General features: G+C 44.6%; 1 protein-coding gene across 2 annotated transcripts in view; it reads right to left on the reverse strand.

Annotated features, from left to right (window-relative positions):
• KCNH1 (potassium voltage-gated channel subfamily H member 1) overlaps nt 1–20,717 on the reverse strand; it is a 541,044-nt gene that overhangs the window by 474,371 nt on the left and 45,956 nt on the right. For both annotated transcript variants that reach the window (XM_088477543.1, XM_088477542.1), the window contains 2 exons: nt 19,668–19,796; nt 9,101–9,219 (listed from right to left, as the gene is read on the reverse strand). In XM_088477543.1, coding sequence (XP_088333669.1) covers nt 9,101–9,219; nt 19,668–19,796 — 248 coding nt within the window. The remainder of the gene's footprint in view (nt 1–9,100; nt 9,220–19,667; nt 19,797–20,717) is intronic.

Genomic DNA, 20,717 nt, shown 5'->3' on the forward strand with positions numbered 1-20,717 from the left:
AATAAGATTTGCTTTTTCATGTTTTTACGTAGCTGTGTTTGTTTGTTTATTGTGTATGGCTCCATGCTACACCTCTGCATCCACTGAGCAAAAGGAGGAGGGGGGTGGTAGTGGTTCAGTGAGTTGAGTAGGTGGGGGGCCCTGCTTATTTCGTTTGTACTGGGCCCCACAATATCTGATGGCAGCCCTGTCTACTACTACTTTACTACTACTACTTTACTACTATTACTACTACTACTAGTACTACTACTACTATACTACTACTACTATACTACTTCAACTATTACTACTACTATACTACTATTACTACTATTACTAGTACTACTACTACTATACTACTACAACTATTACTACTACTGTACTACTATTACTAGTACTACTACCAGGGCTGTCTTAACAGCAGTGTGAGCCATGGGCAAAGCAATGCACTGGGACCCCTACCCACCCATTCATGGGAAAAAAATGCAGTGCCCCTTTTATAGTGCCCTCAGTAGTAATCCCTTTATATAGTGCCCCCAGTAGTAGTCCCCCCCTATGCAGGGCCCTCAGTAGTGGTACCCCCTATGCAGTGCCCTTTATATAGTGCCACCAGTAGTAGTCCCCCCATTAGTGCTCCCAATAGTGGTACCCCTTATGTAGTGCCCTTTAAATAGTGGCCCCAGTTTTAGTCCCCCCCTATGCAGTACCCCCAGTATTGCCCTTTATATAGAGCCCACAATAGTGGTCCCCCAATGCAGTGCCCCCAGTGGTAGTCCCCCCATGCAGTGCCCCTAGTAGTAGTCCCCTCCCCTTGCAGTGCCCCTAGTAGTAGTACCCCCCTTGTAGTGCCCCTAGTCCCCCTTTTAGTCATGATGTCTCTCCCATTACCCACTGTGAGAGCCAGAAGATGGAGCTCATGAGTGAGCTCAAGCCCGGCTCCGGCAGTGGGCGTAACAGCCAATGAGAGTCTGACAGACTGTCATTGGCTGCTAATTAAAAGAAACACACAGCTGCCGGTGCCGGCAGCTGTGTGTTTGTCACTGTGTAGACTCCATCCGGTCAGCACTACACGCGCGGTGCAGCTGTGTCACAGAGACACAGACTGCTCGCGGCCCGCATGGTCGCAGCTGAACCGTCATCGCCCTCCACTATGTGGCACCCTATTTGGCTGCGTACCGGGGGGGCCTTCATCACGGGGGGAGGGCTGGTGGACAGTGTTTTAAAAAAAAAACATTTACTCACTGGCCGCGGCTGCAGGGGGCTAGAGAGCCTCTTGAAGCTTCGGGCCCTTGGGCAACTGCCCTAAAAACCCAATGGAAGAGACGGCTCTGACTACTACTACTATACTACTGCTACTACTATTACTAGTACTACTGCTACTATACTACCACTATTACTAATATACTGCTACAACTATTACTACTATGCTACTAAAACTATTACTACTACTATACTACTACTACTACTACTACTACTAATATACTACTAGTACAACTATTATTATTACTACTAGTGATAATAACAATCTCTGAATTGAAAATAAGATGATTTGCAAATTATTTGAATTAAAAAATGTTTGCTGTTTTCGGTGGAAAAATAATATGTTCCTAGCACATCTACTTGTGAGCTGAAGATTTCTGCTTACATATTTCAATTCAGTTTGAAAAAGTAGCTGTCTGAGATTTCACACCTTTTCCTATTCACTGCAATAGAACATGCCAAGCAACGAGGACTATTGTTTTTCTATCATAAGACCAAAAATAAAGTTATCACTTTATTTCATTACTAATTGGCAGACATGAATTTACATGAGAAAATTATGATTCTTTTAAAATGGCAAGCCCACAAATACCTCTGCATTTATTATACAATGCACTATGTCCAGATTTATGTTGCACATTTTCTGCTACTACTGTACTTGACTCCATAGAGAGTTATTTAATAGACTGGGACATAAGCTAATTTCATGAGCAGGAGGAACCTTCCTCACGGCCATAATTAATAGGATATGGCAAGTGTATTGATTAGAATTTATTACGAGTGTTCTTCATGATTGTCCAATTCAATTTCAAACTACTTCCCATTTCCCTTCCCCACTTCCTCAAAGATATCTTTGGCCTGCATGTATGGACGATGAAAGATATCTTTAATGTCCATGCGGGAACGCGCTTCGTTTATCATTGACAGGTTGGTAAGTACATAAAAATGACTGATATGAATGATAACAATATGAACGATATTGGTATAGTTCATATCGCTCACTTTTATCGCTCCATGTGTACGCACCATAACAAGGTCTCATATGTCTGCATGTTATTTGCTCATATAGGGCATATTTAATAGTTATCGGGAAATGGTTGCTGATAACTATAAAATCTTTCTGCTTATCATGGCTATAAGCAGACTGTACTGGCAAGGAAACCTACAGATTTCTCTCCCAGAAACGTTTGTGGGATGTAGCCCAAACAAGGCGTTATCTACCAGAGCCATTCTAGAGATTTCAAATTTGGCATTTTAGTAGCCCCATATGGGGGCTGCTTTTGCAATCAAAAATGGGGGAGTTCAGAAGATATTTCTGATATAGGAGATATCTGCTGCGGTCCCCTGTACATACTGTATATTCCAGAGATGCTTAATATTCCGCGGGTTCTGTCTGAAAACGTCTGTTTTCGGGGGATATGAAGCAATTTTTATATGATAAATATTTGCCATGAACTTGTACCTAACTTATTAGGAGAACTACTGTTGCAGTGACTTGATGGAACTGCAATTTTTCCCTTCTCTCTCTCTTCTGTACCACCCCTTATTCCCTTAAGAATGTTGCTTTGAAAAGTCTTTAAATATATTTAAAAAAATATTACAAAATTTAACTTAGTCATGGAGGTCCACATCCATCGGCGTATCTATAATGGGTCCAGCGGAGCTCACACCTCACACCATACGGAATCGGTATGAATCACCGCCAGACCTAAGCGCGGAAAATTAAATACCGATGCCAGAAGGCCGGCAGCTGAAGATCCCAACTGAGGTAAGTAACACCCCTAACCTCCCTCCCCGCACCCTAAACCTAACCCTCCCAGGGGGCACCTAAACCTAACCTCCCCCCGGTGGTGCCTGACCTTAATCCCCCTTTCCTTTACCCTAGCCTAAACCTTTCCCTCCCAGGGCGAAGCCTAGCCCTAAGTCCCCCCAAGTCCCTAATCCTAACCCTCCTCCCCCACGGCTAAGCGCTCCCAACGCCTAGCTTACCTACGATTGGTATGCCGGGCGTTGGGATTTCAGTGTGGGGCTGATGATAGGCGATCGGTTACTAACTACATCCCCACCATACACCCATTCACTATGTATACCTCTCCATCGACGCCACAGATTTCATCAGGAACATGGAGCATGCACACTCTAAAAATCACCGGAGTAATTGTTCCTGTGCCATTTTGCCAGAGATTGGTGCATGTACAGTGGAGGTTGGCACAGCATCAAAGTCTACAGGGGACATGCACTGGTCAGAGAGAGAGAAGTGGGCTGCACATGGGCCCCCCTTTCCTGAAGCACCCCTGTCCATATAACAGACCTCCATTGCTACCTTTTCCAGGAACTGATTCCAAGGGGAAGACCAAAGCTATCTCCACGTAGTAGCCAGGTATGTCACTAATGCATCAAGCGAAGAGACTGGGCCAACATTCCATCTCATCAAGGGGAGATGTAGCACACCTTATAAAGAGGATAAGTGGAGGTATTGCCCAACCAATCAGCTTCTAGCTATCATTTATCAAGTACAAGTTATAAAATGACAGCTAGAAGCTGATTGTTTGCTTTGGGGAACTTCTTTACTTGTCCTCTCTAGATTGTTTGATACATCTACCCTTGAGTTAAATTTTAGTTGGAATCCTTTCACCCATAGCAGACATGATACTTAGTGCTAGCGGTGATAGAGCTTATGGACACAACATGGACACAGGTACCGGCAAGAAATCCCAAGGGAACAGCATGTTGGTGCTTAGGGCTTGATTCAACAAGGAACGCAATTCTGCGTATACGCACGCACCGCAGTTGCTAATATCAGCGGTGCTATTTAAATGTGCACATTCACATTGCGTACGCAGTCTGACATAAGGATGCCCACCTTCCCTTACATCCGAATACTAGGACAACATAGCAAAGCAATCGGTAACATTGAGTAACATCGCAACCATGCGCACAGTTAAGGAAACCCAGACCTCACTCAGGAATTGCTTACTTCTGCACACGCTAAGAGTCCTCAGGCTGCATCAAGTAGCGCAGTGGCCAATCTATGCACACCCATTCAACGCCGTTGAAACGCACTTGCACGCCTGCCATTCGCCCGACCACCCCCCGTCATCACCCACAAACGGCACTCCCTGTCAATCACTCTGTAAACAGTCTGCGTACGCATTTCTGAAGGGAGCGTCTGGCTCAAGCACGCACAATGCATACGCATGCGCAGTGCAAATTAATTGACCAATTGCGTGCGTATAGGCAACTGCGTTCCTTGCTGAATCCCTTAATCACTTTTGGGTGGTGCACCATTGAAAAATAATGAAATTACATATTTAAAGGGAATTAATATTACTTACAATATGCAGATTACATTATTCTACAAAATATACAGTTGTATAAATTACCTAACCATTTTAGATTTTAATTTCTTAATGTTTGCACTTCTGTGAAGGTGGATGTCCCCTATTGTTATTCTCACCAGTAGCACCGTCAGCACGGATTACTAATTCATAGGGGATCGTCACTAAATATAGTGCACGTCATTGATTAAACAATGTCATCCCTCTGCTTACACAGAGATAATCAGTCCTGTCATCTACTGTGAATTACTTTCTATTGTTTCCAGACATTGGTTTAGTTACCATGTCCCTGTTTATGGAACGTTGTGAAGATTACGCTTATGTCCCTATTTATGGAACGTTGTGAAGATTACGCTTAGTAACCTTGGGTTTGTAAAGGAAGCTTTAGTGGGCAAGTTGCCTGTGACTTATAATTCAAGAACGTTTGGGACTTGGAGGGCCATTGACTAGAAAAAAATATTAGCATCTAAATTAAAGAAAAAATAATTGCTTCAGATCTAATCAGATAGAAAATTCTATAAATAGAATGTTTACTCTATTTTCCATCTCGCTTTGTGTAATTATCAGTCCTACCCACTAATAATGACTCATCACATACTAAATGAAAAATGCTAAACTCTGTACAAAAAGTTAATTACAATGATTACCACTGTTACTGACCTATTTATTAAGCTACGGCGAAAAGGCTGACTTTCTATCTCTTCTTATGGAGACGATTAAATAAAATAATTGTATTATTAAATTATTTATTATTATTATTAAAATATTGCCAGGCAGAGAGTGATACTCAGCTACTGTACTTGGTGATACTGGCCAGGAGCGGAAAAGCTATATTTCCTCTTCATGGAACCAGCCTCTGGGAATATGATCATGCTTGAGGTTTATGCATGCCCAGTAGAACTAAAAGCCCAGGCTTGGAATTTCAGTTCAACTTAAAAAAAAATAAAATATGAAAACTATAATTAATATGTAATGTTATTGACAATAAAAAAAATTGCTTTATTGAAATACTAAAGTATTTTTAATTCATTATCTCCTGAGTTGGCAAGATCAGAAGAAAACAAGTAATTGTACTGCTGCAATCTGTGCTAAATAGGCTTCCCTGCAAATCGTTTCTCTGTTTGATAAATAAGCCAGATAGCCTCCCTCCTCCTCCTCCTCTAAATCAAACTTAAAAAAGTCTCTGGACATTACAGTCAAAAGAAGCAAGGTAAGAATCAGTCCATACAATAGAAGACACAATGCAACACAAAACTGAATGCAACAAATGATTTAGGGCCTCATTTATGATAAAACTTGTTGCATATGACAATCAGCACCCAACTGTCATCTGTTCGAAAAATAACAGTTGGGAGCTGATTGGCTGGAGCACCATTTTCACTCATTGTGAACGATAAAACTCGTTGATAAATGAGGCCCTAAGTACTTTAAAGCTAGGTACACACACGATGCGATGATCATCCCTATTCCCCTTGAAACCGAGAACAAACGATATACTGCGCACACACTGTAATCTTTTAAACGACAGGACCATATATCTTGCGTCATTTGGTCGTTAAATTGTTAACTATGTAACATTAACATATCGCCTGGTCGTCCATTAGGGAGTACACACTAGACGATGTAAATAAAATCATCGAAGAGGCAGATCTGAAGATGCAATGAACGACACAAGGGAACACGCAACAGTGTGTACACACTGACGATGTGGTCCATTTGTTGTTCCGATTCACCTCAAAACGACAATTCGTCCAATATATAGTTTAGTGTGTATCCAGCTTTAGGGATCGCCCTGATTGAAGCCAGGCACATCCCACAGGGAAGGTCCCAAGGCACATTTAATACACATTTTATACTGAGCAATTATATCTCCCAGTTGGCCTGGGGATAACACAGAATGATACATCATCAGTCAGATACAGTATTGGGAGATAGAAGTCTGGGTTCGATGATGAAGATGACATTGAATGTAACATATAACACTTATGCAGAGAGAGCCATGAAACTGGAGAAAAACGGTAAATACAATTTTTATTTAATAGCTGTTGGTGAAATTGGGATGTTGAAATTAAATTAATGTTTTGTTAAGGGTTTTTTCCTCCCTAATCTAACTGGTTTTGTGGTCAAACTAGGCGGTAAATTTACTAAAGTGAGAGTTTTTAGAAATGGAGATGTTGCCCATAACAACCAATCAGATTTTAGCTATTATCTTCTAAAAGGTGCTAGTTAAATGTTAAGTAGAATCTGATTGGTTGCTATGGGCAACATCTCCACTTCTAAAAACTCTCACTTTAGTAAATATACCCCCAAGTGTCTAAAACCAGTGAGTTTATATTCTGGTAGATTTTATTTTCAGCGTTTTGGCATTTCAAAGTGTCCTGAAATAGGGATGCTTTGACAATCTATAATAGCTAACATAAAATCTAACAGCATAAATTTCAATGTGCAGATCCATTTCTTGCATTTGGGGCATCCAATTATTACTGTAAATAAAATATTCAGTCAACATGGAGATTACACCTTAAGGAAGCAACCCCCATGTAGCAATGTAGTGGTTTATCCCCCTCCCCAGAACTCAGCCTCTTTTTGCTATAATTGTTGTTGAAACCTCTGCAGGTTTTCTTATATCTTCTGTTAGCTTTGCAGGTTCTGGAGAAGTTGAGCCAAGCAAGTGCTGCTATTAGTGCACACACTAATGCTGAATACACACCTGTCAGACATATCTGAGGACCAGCCGATCTGGTAAGCCATACACATTTGCCAATCAGCCGCTCGATGTGTCTGTGTTGACATCATAACTAGGTGGGCATTTGAATATGCTCGCCCAGTGGAGATGTCACTCACCAGCCTGCAGCAAGTGTACGGTTGCCCATACTCACAGCAAGATGCACCGATATATCTGCAGATATATCAGTCATCGGCTGTGCACACCCGCCGATCCGCAAACAATATATCGTCTGTTCTATCGAATCTTCAGTGGTTGTTCCACATGCTCACATCTGACATGGCACCACAATCATGGGGGCACCTCCACCCCTATGGTGCTCTGAAGATGGCAGTGTCTGGCAGTTCCAGCAGTAATTATACTTTAGGGAACAGGGTCCAAGAGGCATTTCAGCTTTCTTAGATGGAAAACGCCATGTTTTCTGGAACTCTTTAAGTTTTACTTGCCCTGTTTTTATGTATTTATTCTTACATTGCCTTCCTATCACTAGTGTATACCCTGTCCCTTCACTGGCTTATTGCGCTGTACAATATTCCCAATTTAAACAGTAAATGAGTTTGTAGCTGGAGCCGCTATCACCAGTGTAGCTGATGATTAATCACAGGAGATGATATATTCCGTGTAGAAGCAAAGCAATGCGACCCCTTGCATGTGTTCCCCCTGTTAAGCCATGCTCCTTTGTAATGTGCGCAGGGCTCTGTAAGGTCTTCAGAATGAAGGGCTATTTATATGCCTTCTTTTATCTCCATCATAGCAAGTGCCAGTCAAGTGTGTCTGAACAAGCTGTGTCTGTGAAAGCGAATGCATCATAATCACTAATGTCTTAAACAAGAAAGAGGGAAAATATTAAAGAAAACATGAAGTATTACAGCTCGGATAGAGTGTTCCAGCTCCTGCCCCCATCAACACCTTATTCATTTCAAATATATCTCTATTACTAACTTCAGTTTGACAATCATACGCTGTGCATCATTATAAGTAAAAAGCAGGGATGCGGAATAGGCAGAAGTGCAACCACTGGTGCATTTAAAAGAAAATAAGAAATTAAATAGCTTTTTTTCATTTGTATACAAATAGCTTTTTTGTACCATATAACATATATGCTGCTGTATGTTCAATATGACTTTATTAAGCTTGTTTTTTCTTCTTTTGAAGCAATCAGTGTTATGCTTAAACTGATTTGCTGTTAAAGTATAACACTTGCTTACATGTGGTGGAGGCAACCATTCTGACGACTGAACCAATATCATACTTGCCGACTATCTGGCTGCCCCTTCCGGGAGGGAGCAGCCAGATCGGCTTGACTGGGGGGGCGTGGCCAGCAAACGGTGGTGGGGCCGGCCAGATGACACTAGTTTGTGGGCGGGGCAGGGGCGGAGCCATGCGGTCGCGTCATTTTGGACCCACACCCCGCCACACACTGCCGATATTACAGGCAGTGTGAAGCAGGGGGCGGAGCCAAAATTACGCGATTCGGCGTGAATCGTGTCACAGGCCCCCCGCTGCCGGGGATTTTCTTGTAATTGCGGTGGTGGATAGGAGGGGTCGGCAGCTGCCGGGAGACTTGCCTGCCTTCCTGGGAGGTCGGGAGCGGCACCCGATTTTCAGAAGGCTCCCGACCAAATCGCGAGGGTAGGCAAGTATGACCAATATTCACCTTATCCACCACTGGTAAGTCGTGGTGTCACTGAGGCATGAGGCACAATAGCTGAATGAATTTATATGGAGATTGGTTCAGCCCGCTAATAGGTGTCTCCCGTGTATGTAGGTGAGGGGTGCTATTTTAGCTGTAAATTACCTCAGCGAGCCGGGAATGTTTATGCACATTCTCCCCCTTATGGACTGTGGGAGCGAGCTGTTGCAGGACCCCTCTACTGCTTGTTAGCGCTCTTGTCAAGCGTGCTAGCTTTCCCCAACCTGCAAAGAAAAATAAACATAGTAAATATATGACATTTATTATTATTATTATTATTATTATTATTATTATTATTATTATTAGACATATTTAAACAACACCATAAAAATATGTTATTTGAAAAGCAATTCAAATATTTGTGTTCTATTATAGCACAGAACAAATTGCAGTCTCAGGGGTAGATGGAAAGCTATAAAAAGTACCAACCTATCAGCTCCTAACTGTCATTTTTCAAACTTTGGGGTCTATTTACTAAGCCTTGAATGGAGATAAAGTGAAGGGAGATACAGTGCCAGCCAATCAGCTCCTGTCTGTCATGTCACAGGCTGTGTGAAAAATGACAGGAGCTGAACGGTTGGTACTCTATATCAGTCCACTTTATCTCCATCCAAAGCTTAGTAAATAGACCCCAAAGCCTGAAAAATGACGGTTAGGAGCGGATTGGTTGGCACTTTATCACTCTCCACTTTCTCTCTCCCCTAGGGCTCTATTCATCATCATGTAGGGCCTGATTCCGCAAGGATCAAAATTTTAATACGAATTTATGCCAATCCATAGCGATCGCAATGCTGCCGCAGCACTACATAAGGCTGCCCACTTCATCTACACGCACATCCATAATGTTTAACAAGACTGAGAAAACATTGGTACAATCAAGTGTCATCAAAAGGAGCAGTGACAAAACTTGTAGAGACAGCTGATTTTCGGATCAGCTGTCTCCGCGCCCCGTGCAATGATGAATTTCTCTGGTGCTCGCATCGCGTATAAATGTTAAATATCGTGGTCTGACCTTGATAATTAACATGTTGAATAGAGAGCCCCAAGGCTTAGTACATCTCCCCCTCAGAATGTCAGCTTTAGTGGCACATGTATTACAAATTTCAGTCTGCACTCAAAAATAAAAATTCCCTATTGCCTCTGCTCGAAGGCCACTGGAATCATGGGACCCTGGGCAGCTGCCTATACATTAAGATAGCCCTGTTTGTACTGTTCTAAGGGACCTATTTACTAAAGTCAATTTCCCCAAACATGATGAGGAAACAGCAGATTCTGCATTTTAGATCTTATAGATGTTATGAAATAAGGGCAGATAGCCGCTACTTTTTGCTGGCATACAGTCAGGCCCACCAAGAGCCGTGGCGGGCCTGGGTAATAGGGGGCATGACCTAATCATGGGAGGCTTGACCACGCCCCCTTCGGGAAAAAACGGAAAAAGATTTTCAGCGCCGCTAAGTGGAGCTGCACACTGGGGAGGGGCGCTCTGAGCTGGGCTGCTGTGAGGGAGGGGGGGCGGCGTCGGAACCGGCCCCCGCCAGGCCCCTCTGGAAGCCCGGGCCCAGGTAATTTGTACGTGCTCTCCCACCCCCCCCTCTCGGCGCCCCTGCATACAGTATAAAAGGGTTGGGTATGGGATTCTGGCACTGGGGATCCTAGAATCCTGACGCTGGGAGAGAGTACCAACACCTGACGGTCAGTATCCTAACCCTCTCCTTACCCTGAACCCTCCCTCCCTGCTACCTAAACCTAACCTCCGCCCCCCAACACCCTAAACCTAACCCCCTCCTCTTAGTGCCTAGCCCTATCTCTCCCCATAGTGCCTAACTCTAACCCTCACCCTAACCCCAGTACTTACCGTTGGGATGATGGTAGTTGTGATGCCGACACTGGGATTCTAAGCGCCGGGATCCCGACTGTATGACTGTATTGAATTGTTGTTCTAAGTACATAATCATGTTTGCCATGAGAGCTGCTGTCCATAAGTATCATATGAATGACCGCCGGATGTTAGTCCGGCGGTCAAAATCCCGACGCCAGCAGCCCGATGGGTGAAGATCCCGTAAGTATACTGTCCCTACCCCTTTCCCCCCCCTAACCCTAACCCTTCCTTAGGGACGCCAAACCCTAACCTCCCCCCTACTGCCTACCCCGAACCTCCCCCCCATGGGTGCCTAAACCTAACCTCCCCTCCCCGCACCCTAAAACTAACCCTCCCGGGGGGGTGCCTAACCCTAATCTCCCCCTGGGGGTGCCTAACCCTAATCCCCCTTCCCCTAGCCTAAACCTAACCCTCCCGGGGGGGTGCCTAACCCTAAGTCCCCCCGGGAGCCCTGATACCTAACCCTATACGCGGCTGTCCGCTCTCAATGCGCGGCTTACCTTCGTTCGGTATGCCAGGCATCGGGATATAGGTGGGTGGATAATGATAGGCGTCGGGATTTCGATGCCTATCATCAGTACCATGCCAGAATTTAACAGTCAGGAAGCCGGCGGACGGAATTTCCACCGGTGGTTTCCTGACTACATCCCTCTGAATCATGCACCTCTGTCAGGTCTGCGATTTATTATGTAACAAGTGGATGTATTCCTGTGCTGTGCATTTTTATTGGCTGACTGGAAGCTGCCATTGTGTCTCTGTAACAAGCTGCTATTTGATTAACTCCTTTACAGAAGACACATTTTTTAAAGGCAAAATAAATACTTCTTTTTGCAAATAAAGTAATAGTGAATGACTACAGAAAGCATTATTCAGTGCACAGGGCAGTCTTAGGATCTCATTAGCAGCAGAGATAAAAGGCTAGAAATGGCTTTGTAAATGCTATACGGGTCACATGTTGGCAGAAGAAAGAACTCTGCTGTTGGAGTGAATGAGAATGAGTCATTTTTGCTTTTGGAAGCGTGAGGTACAGCAGGTGCCGTCGCCAAAATAAATGTATAAATCTCACTTTCATAGCCTCTGCCTTTCCCTGTTCAAACTCATTTCATTTCATTTGTAAAAATTACTACAGGAACATTTCAAAATATTCTTCCTATTGCAATTTTGTTCCAACATTTATCATTATAAAGCAAAAAAAGCTGGATAGTTTTATGGTATCCTATTGCACATGTGTTTATTAGAGCCTGAAACGGCACCCTGCAGCCAGTAACACTGAGGAAGTGCTGCCCATATTATCCTTTGGACGGAATCTGTGATATACCGCTGGACAGGATGCTGGCGGTAAGAAGAACAACAGCGGCATCCCGATCTTCAATATCCCGACAGGGGCCAGTAAATAACCTAATCCTCCCCCTCTCCCCCCCTAACCCTAACCCTCTCCCGGTGGTGCCTATCCCTAACTTACCCCCAGTGGTTGCTAACCCTAACCCACCCTCCTCGCAGCCTAACCCTCTCCTAACCCTAACTCACCCTGGGGTTCCCTAATCCTAACTCCCCCATCCCCAGGTTAACGCTAGTATACTTACCTTCGGGATGCCGGCGTTCAGGATGCAGACGTCGGTATCTTTATCCCATTGGGATCATGGCGTCGGCTTCCTGATGGGCGTAAGACTTTTGGCATCGGTATACTGATGTTTGGCATCCTGTCCGCCAGCATTCCCCTCTGGACATGACAGGCAGGCACCGTGCCATGTAAACAGCTGCACGGAGCATCCTCTAGCTGCTTTGCTCACTGTCGCACTTCCGGATGCTGGCTGGCCCGGCTGGCCCCGCCTCCTATGTGCAACATCATGGCATCATGCACAAAGGGGGCGGGGTGGCACAGGACACATTAATGTCTTGTTATGGCACTACCCCTCATAGCCCTTCCTTCTGCACTGTGTGGACCCCTGATAAAACTGATGTCATCGCAAAGGGGTCCAGGGGGTAGATTTACTAAAGCTTCTAAAAGTTAAAATGACAGTGTTACCCATAGCAACCAAGCAAATTCTAGCAATAATTTCTCTATTGCATCCAAGAAAATGATAGACAGAATGGTTGCTATGGGCAACACCACCACTTTTCATTTTAAGAAGCTTTAGTAAATCTACTCCCTGGTCTGTTGTATTATTCGTCATTGGTACCGCCAACACCCTCAGCATCATCATGCCAGACCATGGTCATGTAATTGCAGCACAGTCCTGTCGGGAGACACCTATCATGCAGGTGCTGGAGAGCTGGTGCAGTGATACACAATGATGGTGGCTGTCAGCAGGAAATCCAGCAATCCCTGATTGGCCGATTGCATAAGAATCTACAGTCTACATTAGTGTGGCCGATATATTAAATAAAGTCACGGGCACCTATTTGTATTATGTAATTGATATTTCCATTTATTTGTACTACAGCAGGTAAGAAGATTCACATTTGATTCTTACATTAGAAAATAACAGATATTTGTATTGAATTGAACATAATATGTATTTTCTTGCATTTGTGTGTAATATCATTTTAGATGGTAGTGACTCACATTTAATAATAACTGTTCAGACAATAGTCTCAGTTGTCAAAAGAAAATGTAGAGAATCCTGCGCTTCAACTTAACAGTGCAGCAACAAATGCAACCAGGTTGTCACAAATCCCTGGTAATAATGTCAGGAAAAGAGAGTACTTGCAATAGTGCGCACCCTCCGGGGTATTCTCGCTTCAAAGACAAAGTTCTTGTATTGTTTCCTCCAGAAAGTGGATTTCCTATTCTTTTATGATAGTTTTCCTTATCTTCTTCTCTGGTGAGAGGAGCAGTAATCCAGATGGAGGTAGCAGATGACTGTGGTCGACATACAGGACCTGAAGCAGTTCCAGTGCCTATACTCGGGAGGTTACTGGTAAAGATTCTCATATGCGTGTAAGGGTGTGTTAAGATAGCACCCCATTCATTCTGGTACGCTGCTCTGCTTGTCAGTTTGGTAACATTTTGTTTGAATGTTTTAATTGAATTTATTGGATCAATAAACAGGACTTCACTATATATACTTTATTTCTTGTTTTATGTGTATATGGAGGAGAATAGGAGGATTTTTACATTCCAGAGAAGATAAGCAAAACCCACCTATCGTAAAAGAATAGGAAATCCACTTTCTGGAGGAAACAACACCAAGAACTTTGGGTCTCATTCAAACCCGCTCGCAAGCGCCTGAGCGCTCACAAGCGGGTCGATGTTTGGCTGTGCGCATGCGCAGCGGCCGCACTGCGCGTGCGCAAGCCCCAGAGCGAGAGAGAAATTCTCTCGCTCCGTGGCTCACTACAAAAGGGGCGGCAGACGATGTTGATCGACAGCTCGACCCGTTTTGTAGGCGTGGCGGCAGAGTGGCTTCACAAACGGAGGTGTTCCCAAGCGAACGCCTGCCGTTTGTGGGCGGCCCACTGACATCACCAGTGATGTCAGTGGGAGAGCTTCCGGCTCTATTAGAGCCGAAAGCTCTCTGGGGCTTGCGGAAAATGAGATCCTACCACAAGGCTCTCATCGCAAGCCCCAATGGTCGCGATAGTCTTGACCATCGCGACTATCATCCTGGCCACTTGTTAAGGCCGGATCATTTTTTAGATGCGGCCGCCCTCATTCAGAGCGAGCGCTCACATTTTGCGAGCCGCTCTGAATGAGGTCCTTTGTCTTTGAAGCAACAATACCCCGCAGGGTGCGCACTATTGCAAGTACTCTCTTGTACTAGTCTCAGCTGTGTCTATGACACTTTATATTATTATATTGTGTATAAATAGCATGATGTGACTTTCACTTTTACTACCAACACAGCCAAACCACATCCGCTTTCTGTATGCTATCACAGGGAGCAAGGTATACACACTTTTTACTACTGACATACACCTGGTGCAAATCGTAGATTTACTGAAGCTTCCAAAAATGAGTAGTATATTGGTGTTTCCCATAGTACCCAATCAAATTCTGTCTATCATTTTCTAGAAATGGTAGCTACAATCTGATTGGTTGCCATTGGCAACACCACCACTTTTCATTTTTTAGAAGCTTTAGTAAATCTGCCCTGTAGTGTTGTACACCTGGGTGCATCATGAGATGCATCCAATTGAACATATCCATGTAAATGATTTTTTTTTATATGTGTGTCTTTGCCTTTTCTATAATTGAGCATCTAAGAATTCACATTAGGTGAGAACTACACTTTTATTGTTACATTAATTGCATGTAATATATACATATTTTCTGTACTATGTTTCTCTTTAATGTGCAACATTCACTTGTGGTTCTCCTGCTTCGCAGTCTGATACACTGGCGTCCATTGCATCCAAGAATATATTTCTCAATCTGAATATCTATTTCTAAATACATTTGTTTAGTGTTACTTATACCTATGCTTTTTTTATTATCATTAAGGGCCATATTCAATTAGAAGCGAAACGTCAGAGGCCGGACTTTTCGCCGTCATCGGAGGTTTTGCCAGCGAAAAATAATAGTGCGCGTCCCCGCGTATCCCCGTATTCAATTGCAAATGTGCAAAAACGGGACCCGGCAAACTGAAATCGGCAAAAACTTCTGTCAGTTTTGGGGAAATCAGCCTGACACCCCCCAAAAGATGCACTGACATGGGGGATCACTATGGGTACCCCGGAATAGCCCTGCTAAAGGTATTTGGGTTTTTTAAATGGTCTCAATAGGCGCTATTTAGCGTCTTTCAGCAAGTGGTGAAGAATAACATTTTGCTACTTTTTGGGGGGGAAATAATTATTCCCATCAAATTTTGGTACTTGAAAATGGGTGCAAGCATATTTTAAAGTTGCTGAAGTCAAGCATTAAAAAGCAACAAAAAAGTACCTTCAGCATACACCTGCAGGGCCGCCATCAGGGGGGGTCTGCCGGGCCTGGAGTCCCGGGCCCGGAGAGAGCGGGGGCCCGGTGACAAGCGGACAATGAAATCGGGCTTCGGCAGCCTGGGAGAAACGGCGCAGCGCCGCCGCCAGTATTTGATGCATGGCACCATCTGCGAGCATTACAGCTTGCGGAACGGCGGCCAATCAGGAGTGGCCGCTATGGCCGCTCCTGATTGGCTGCTGGTACGCGAGCTGTGATTGGCTCGCGGCCAACGCCATATTTGAAATGCCGCCGGCAGCGCTGCGCTGTTTCTCCCAGGCTGCCGTTGTGTGTCTGCGCCGCTGACTCCCGGGGCCGGGCCCGCTGACACTGAGAAACAAGGTAGGACCCGGAGTCCCTGCCGTATGCCCCTCCACCTAGTGCAGCTGGCCTTCCCTACCCTAACCCCCTACTCCAGCCAGCCTTCGCCTGCCTTGTGCTCCCCTTGTCTAGGCAGCCTTCTCTTCCCTGTACCCCCCCAGTCCAGCCAGCCTTTCCTTCCTCCGTCTAATCATGCCACCCTTCCCTTCCCTGTGCTCACCCTAAACCAGCTATCCTTCCCTGCCCTGTGCCCTCTAATCCAGCCAGTCTTTTCTGCCTTGTCCCCCCTTCCCAGTCCAGCCTTCCCTGCCCTGTGCTACCTCTAATCAAGCCAGCCTTCCCTTCCCTGTGCTCACCCTAAACCAGCCATCCTTCCCTGCCCTGTGCCCTCTAATCCAGCCAGTCTTTTCTGCCTTGTCCCCCCTTCCCAGTCCAGCCTTCCCTGCCCTGTGCCTCCCCCCTAGTACACCTAGCCTTCCCTGCCCTGCCCCCCTCTAGTCCAGTCAGCTATCCCTGCCCTGTGCCCCCCAATTAAGGTCCAGCCTTCCCTGCCCTGTGCACCCCCAGTCCAGCCTTCTCTGTGCCCTCCCAGTCCAGGCTTCCCAGCTGTATGTCCCCATGTCCATCACATGTCCCCATGTTTGGGGTTTCCTTCCCGACCCCAAACTTTGAGAATGTTTACTTTAAACTGGTTTAATCACCAATTGATGTCCCACCCCGAGTGTAACTCCACCCACATTATACAAAGCTCCGCCCACCTCTGTGCCATCCCCGGGGGGGCCCTGCCTATTTTGTCAGTACCGGGCCCCACGATTTCTGATGGCAGCCCTGTACACCTGCAATCAAAAAACACCTCCCCCATACTTGCAGACCCCCCAAAAGCTATTTTGCTAGTTTTTGAATATGTACCCCCACTTTGATTATTTTTGCCCATTTTTTCAAAGTGCTTTTTTGGGGTGTCCTTTGTGGATTATTTAGCATTTTTTGATACAGTTAGCGTCAGGGGGGTGTCCAAAGGGTGCAAGGTCGTTCCCGCAACATTGTACCCCAAAAGCCCAATTCTGCACTTTTTTCCGCCAGGTGTTCATAGGCAAAACTTTTTCTCCTATTACATTGCATTGAGTTATCGCGCCGGCGAAAAGACGCTACAATTGAATACGGGGATAAATGAAATTGGCGAAAATGACGTCATCGGCAAAAAAGTATCGCAGAAACTGACTTTTTGCTTCTATTTGAATACGGCCCTAAGTGTGGCTACACTTTTTCGATAGTTTTGATGTATGTCTCTTTAACATTATTAAATGCAATTCTTGTTTATGGATAGATGCATCTAATTGGCAGAGACTGGATAACATCAGATGTATTTGCAGCATACTGCAATCGTATGAGAGAATCTCACATCAGGGTGACTACAAATCAATCATGTAGCAGATATACCAATTAGATTCTAGCTATCATTTTCTAGACTAGGTAAATGATAGCTAGAATATGATTGGTATACTGTAGGTAACACTTGCACTTTTCCTTTTTTACATTTTAGTAACCTACCCCTTAATCTTAAATTTGTACACTTCACCTAATACTACGTTTTAAGTTCTTACTTAACTTTCTTTAATTTAATTGACTACTTTCACCCTCATCATGTTAGCTGGGCTCTCTCTTAGGGGCATATTTATCAAAGCATATTTGCAGGAGATGCCCTGAAAACATTTTTTGGGGGGTGGGGGTCCTGAAAATATTAAGTATCCCCTGAATATTTTTAATTGTAAAAGCAGCCCCATAGGTTTATATGGAGGCTGTTTAAATGCTATGCCTTCTGGAGCTTGGCACTGGAAGTTAAAGCAATCTTCATGGCATTAGCCAATGTAGCCTATGTGCCACAGGGCCTGATTCAGAGCCGCTCGTAAGCGGCCACTCGCTCGTTCCTACCGATGTTCGCACAACTGCGCATGCGTACGGATTTTAATACGCATGCGCGAACCAGTCAGTGCGGCCGAAAATCGTGTGCATAATTAACAAAGCAGCGTCATCGACCATGTCACTTGGTTGTTTTATAGTCAGAACTGCTCGCATGATTGTGGTAGGAAAAACCAACCACAAGAATAGCGAGCAATTCAGACGCCTTTCGATGTACTCGATTAATCTAATAAATAGCGGACATGACGTATGATGCGAGCGGCCAGGGGGGCGTTTTTTTCAAAATTACGTTCGCATGTTTTGTTCGCTCGTTCAGACATAGAGGCGTGAACAGACCGCAAAGAGCGAACGGTTCATTTAAGTAGCCAGCCCCTTTTTCTGAACGAGCGAGCGCAAATAGCGTCCGGCTCTGAATCAGGCCCACAGGTCACCGTAGGATCCCTCCCTAGCATTCTCCACTTGCACATATGCCGTCTTCAGACCACACATGCACAGTAGCAGTTGGCGCCCGAGACTCAAAGTAAACACATTAGCGATCACTTTAGTTTTACACATCAGAGGAATGTGCTCCTATCCCTGGATGTGATATTTTTTACATATCCCAGCGGTGTATACTGTACTTTCTTATCAGTGCAATAAGCAGCACACAAAAAATAATTATTGGGTCTAAAACCTGCTAATTAATATGTAAACCTCACTGTAACTTACTTTTCATGGATTTATGTGCTATTTGGAATCCCTCGTATAACCTTTAAGATCAAGACTTCCCATTATGAATAATATGAATCAATAATAAATATTAGCCAGTCATAATAATTAGCAATCAATAATAAATATTAGCCAGTCACCAGTACCAGCAATGTGCTACTGGAAATATATGCTTATAACAAAATCGGTATGTTTGACCGCCGGACCTCAGCCCGGCGGATTAAATCCCGATGCTGGAAGGCCGGCAGATGAAGATCTCGACTAAGGTAAGTAACTACCCTAACCCTCTCCCCACCCCTAACCCTAACCCTCCTTTAGTGGTGCCTAACCCTAACCTCGTCCCCTAGTGCCTAACCCTAACCTCCCCCCAAGGGGTACCTAAACCCCCCTCCCTGCAACACAAACCTAACCCTCCGGGGGGGGTACCAACCCTAACCTCCCCCCGGAGGTGCCTGACCTTAACCCCCCTTTTCCTAGCCTAACCCTCCCGTTTACGTATTATCGGAATGTCGGGCGTCAGGATTTTGGCGTGGGGCTAATGATAGGCGTCGGTATGTAGATGCCTATCATTAGTCCCATGCCGGGATTTCAGTGTCGGGAAGTCGGCGGTCAGCATTTCGACCGTTGGCTTCGGCTACATCCCGCTTATAGCAATCAAGAAAGAAAGAAGGCAATATTTGCATAAAGTGATTATCTACAAGGGATGCAGCAGCAGCTACAAGCTGACATCACCAGGGGTGAGGGGAGGATATCTGAAAATAATTCCTGTTCCCGCAAAATATGCGACAAATGATAATAGAGAAAGGCCATCAGGCTGATATAGCTGCACCACATAATCATTTCTGCAGCATTGCTGAAAATGAATAGGAACAACACACATCCTCACATTCCATCTCGTTACATGAGTATAAAAGATGTTCTATACAAACCCTTGGTTGAATCATCTTCAATTGGTTGTTTAAAAGCTGTGATGTCACTAAAAGTGCAAAGAAACAATACGACTTTGTCCTGTTCATTTCGAATCGGAGCAATCTTCACAAAGAACCACACAGGCGTCCCTGAAATAGGAGTGTGCGTGTTAGGGATTTGTAGAAGACTTTTTGTCACATGCTCACATGTGGAAGAACACATTTAGGATTGCAATTGAAGTTAATGTCAACGTTTTGTCTGCAGTAGGAAATGAGACATAAGGAGAAAAAATACCACTAGTTCATGGTAGAGGGATTCTATTTACTAATGAAGGACAGTTTTGCGACGGGAGAGGAAATACTATTTGCACTATCTCACTTTAACTTTGATGAACAGGGTCATTACTTTGGCTTACAGCAGTGGTTCCCAAACTTTCTTGAATCACGGCGCCCTAGAGTATCAGCATTGTCTCCACAACGCCCCAAAGCCAAAAGTTTCTATATAACCTATTAAATTAAGTAAACTGTGCTACCTGTCATCCTCAGGTTCAGTTATATGTAGGTGGACAGCAGGGACGTGCAGTCAGTGTAGGCAGGGGAGGCAGAGCCTCTTATATCATGCTCGTGAGATTTGATATAAAAATTATTAGAAAAATACAACTTATAAACATCTTCTTTGTTTATTGTAATCATTTTTATAGTTAACACTAACCAGCATTGTGGAGCTCCCTGGGACTGCAGGAAGATGAGAGATTAGGCAGCAATAGCTGAGCCTCGCTTCTGTATAGTCAGACACTGCTTGCAGAGCTGGGAGCTGGACTACACCATGGGCAATAAGCTGCACAGAAAGAGAGCTAATAGAAGCATGTCTCTGAGTATGTGGGGCTTGTCTTGAGCAATGATGGACACCTTGGATGTGTCATGTGACCAGGAAGTGCACTAGGGTAGTGAGGGGAGAGTTACAGTGAGTAGGAGGTGAGACAGGCTCCCAGTACTCAGACCCATCTCCTTGTGTGCCTTCCCAGCCATTGACCTCACTGCACATCACTGGCAGACAGAGTTGCAATAATG

Source organism: Taudactylus pleione, unplaced genomic scaffold, assembly GCF_031769625.1.
Source record: "Taudactylus pleione unplaced genomic scaffold, aTauple2 ptg000201l, whole genome shotgun sequence".
In the NCBI taxonomy this organism is placed as follows: Eukaryota; Metazoa; Chordata; class Amphibia; order Anura; family Myobatrachidae; genus Taudactylus; species Taudactylus pleione.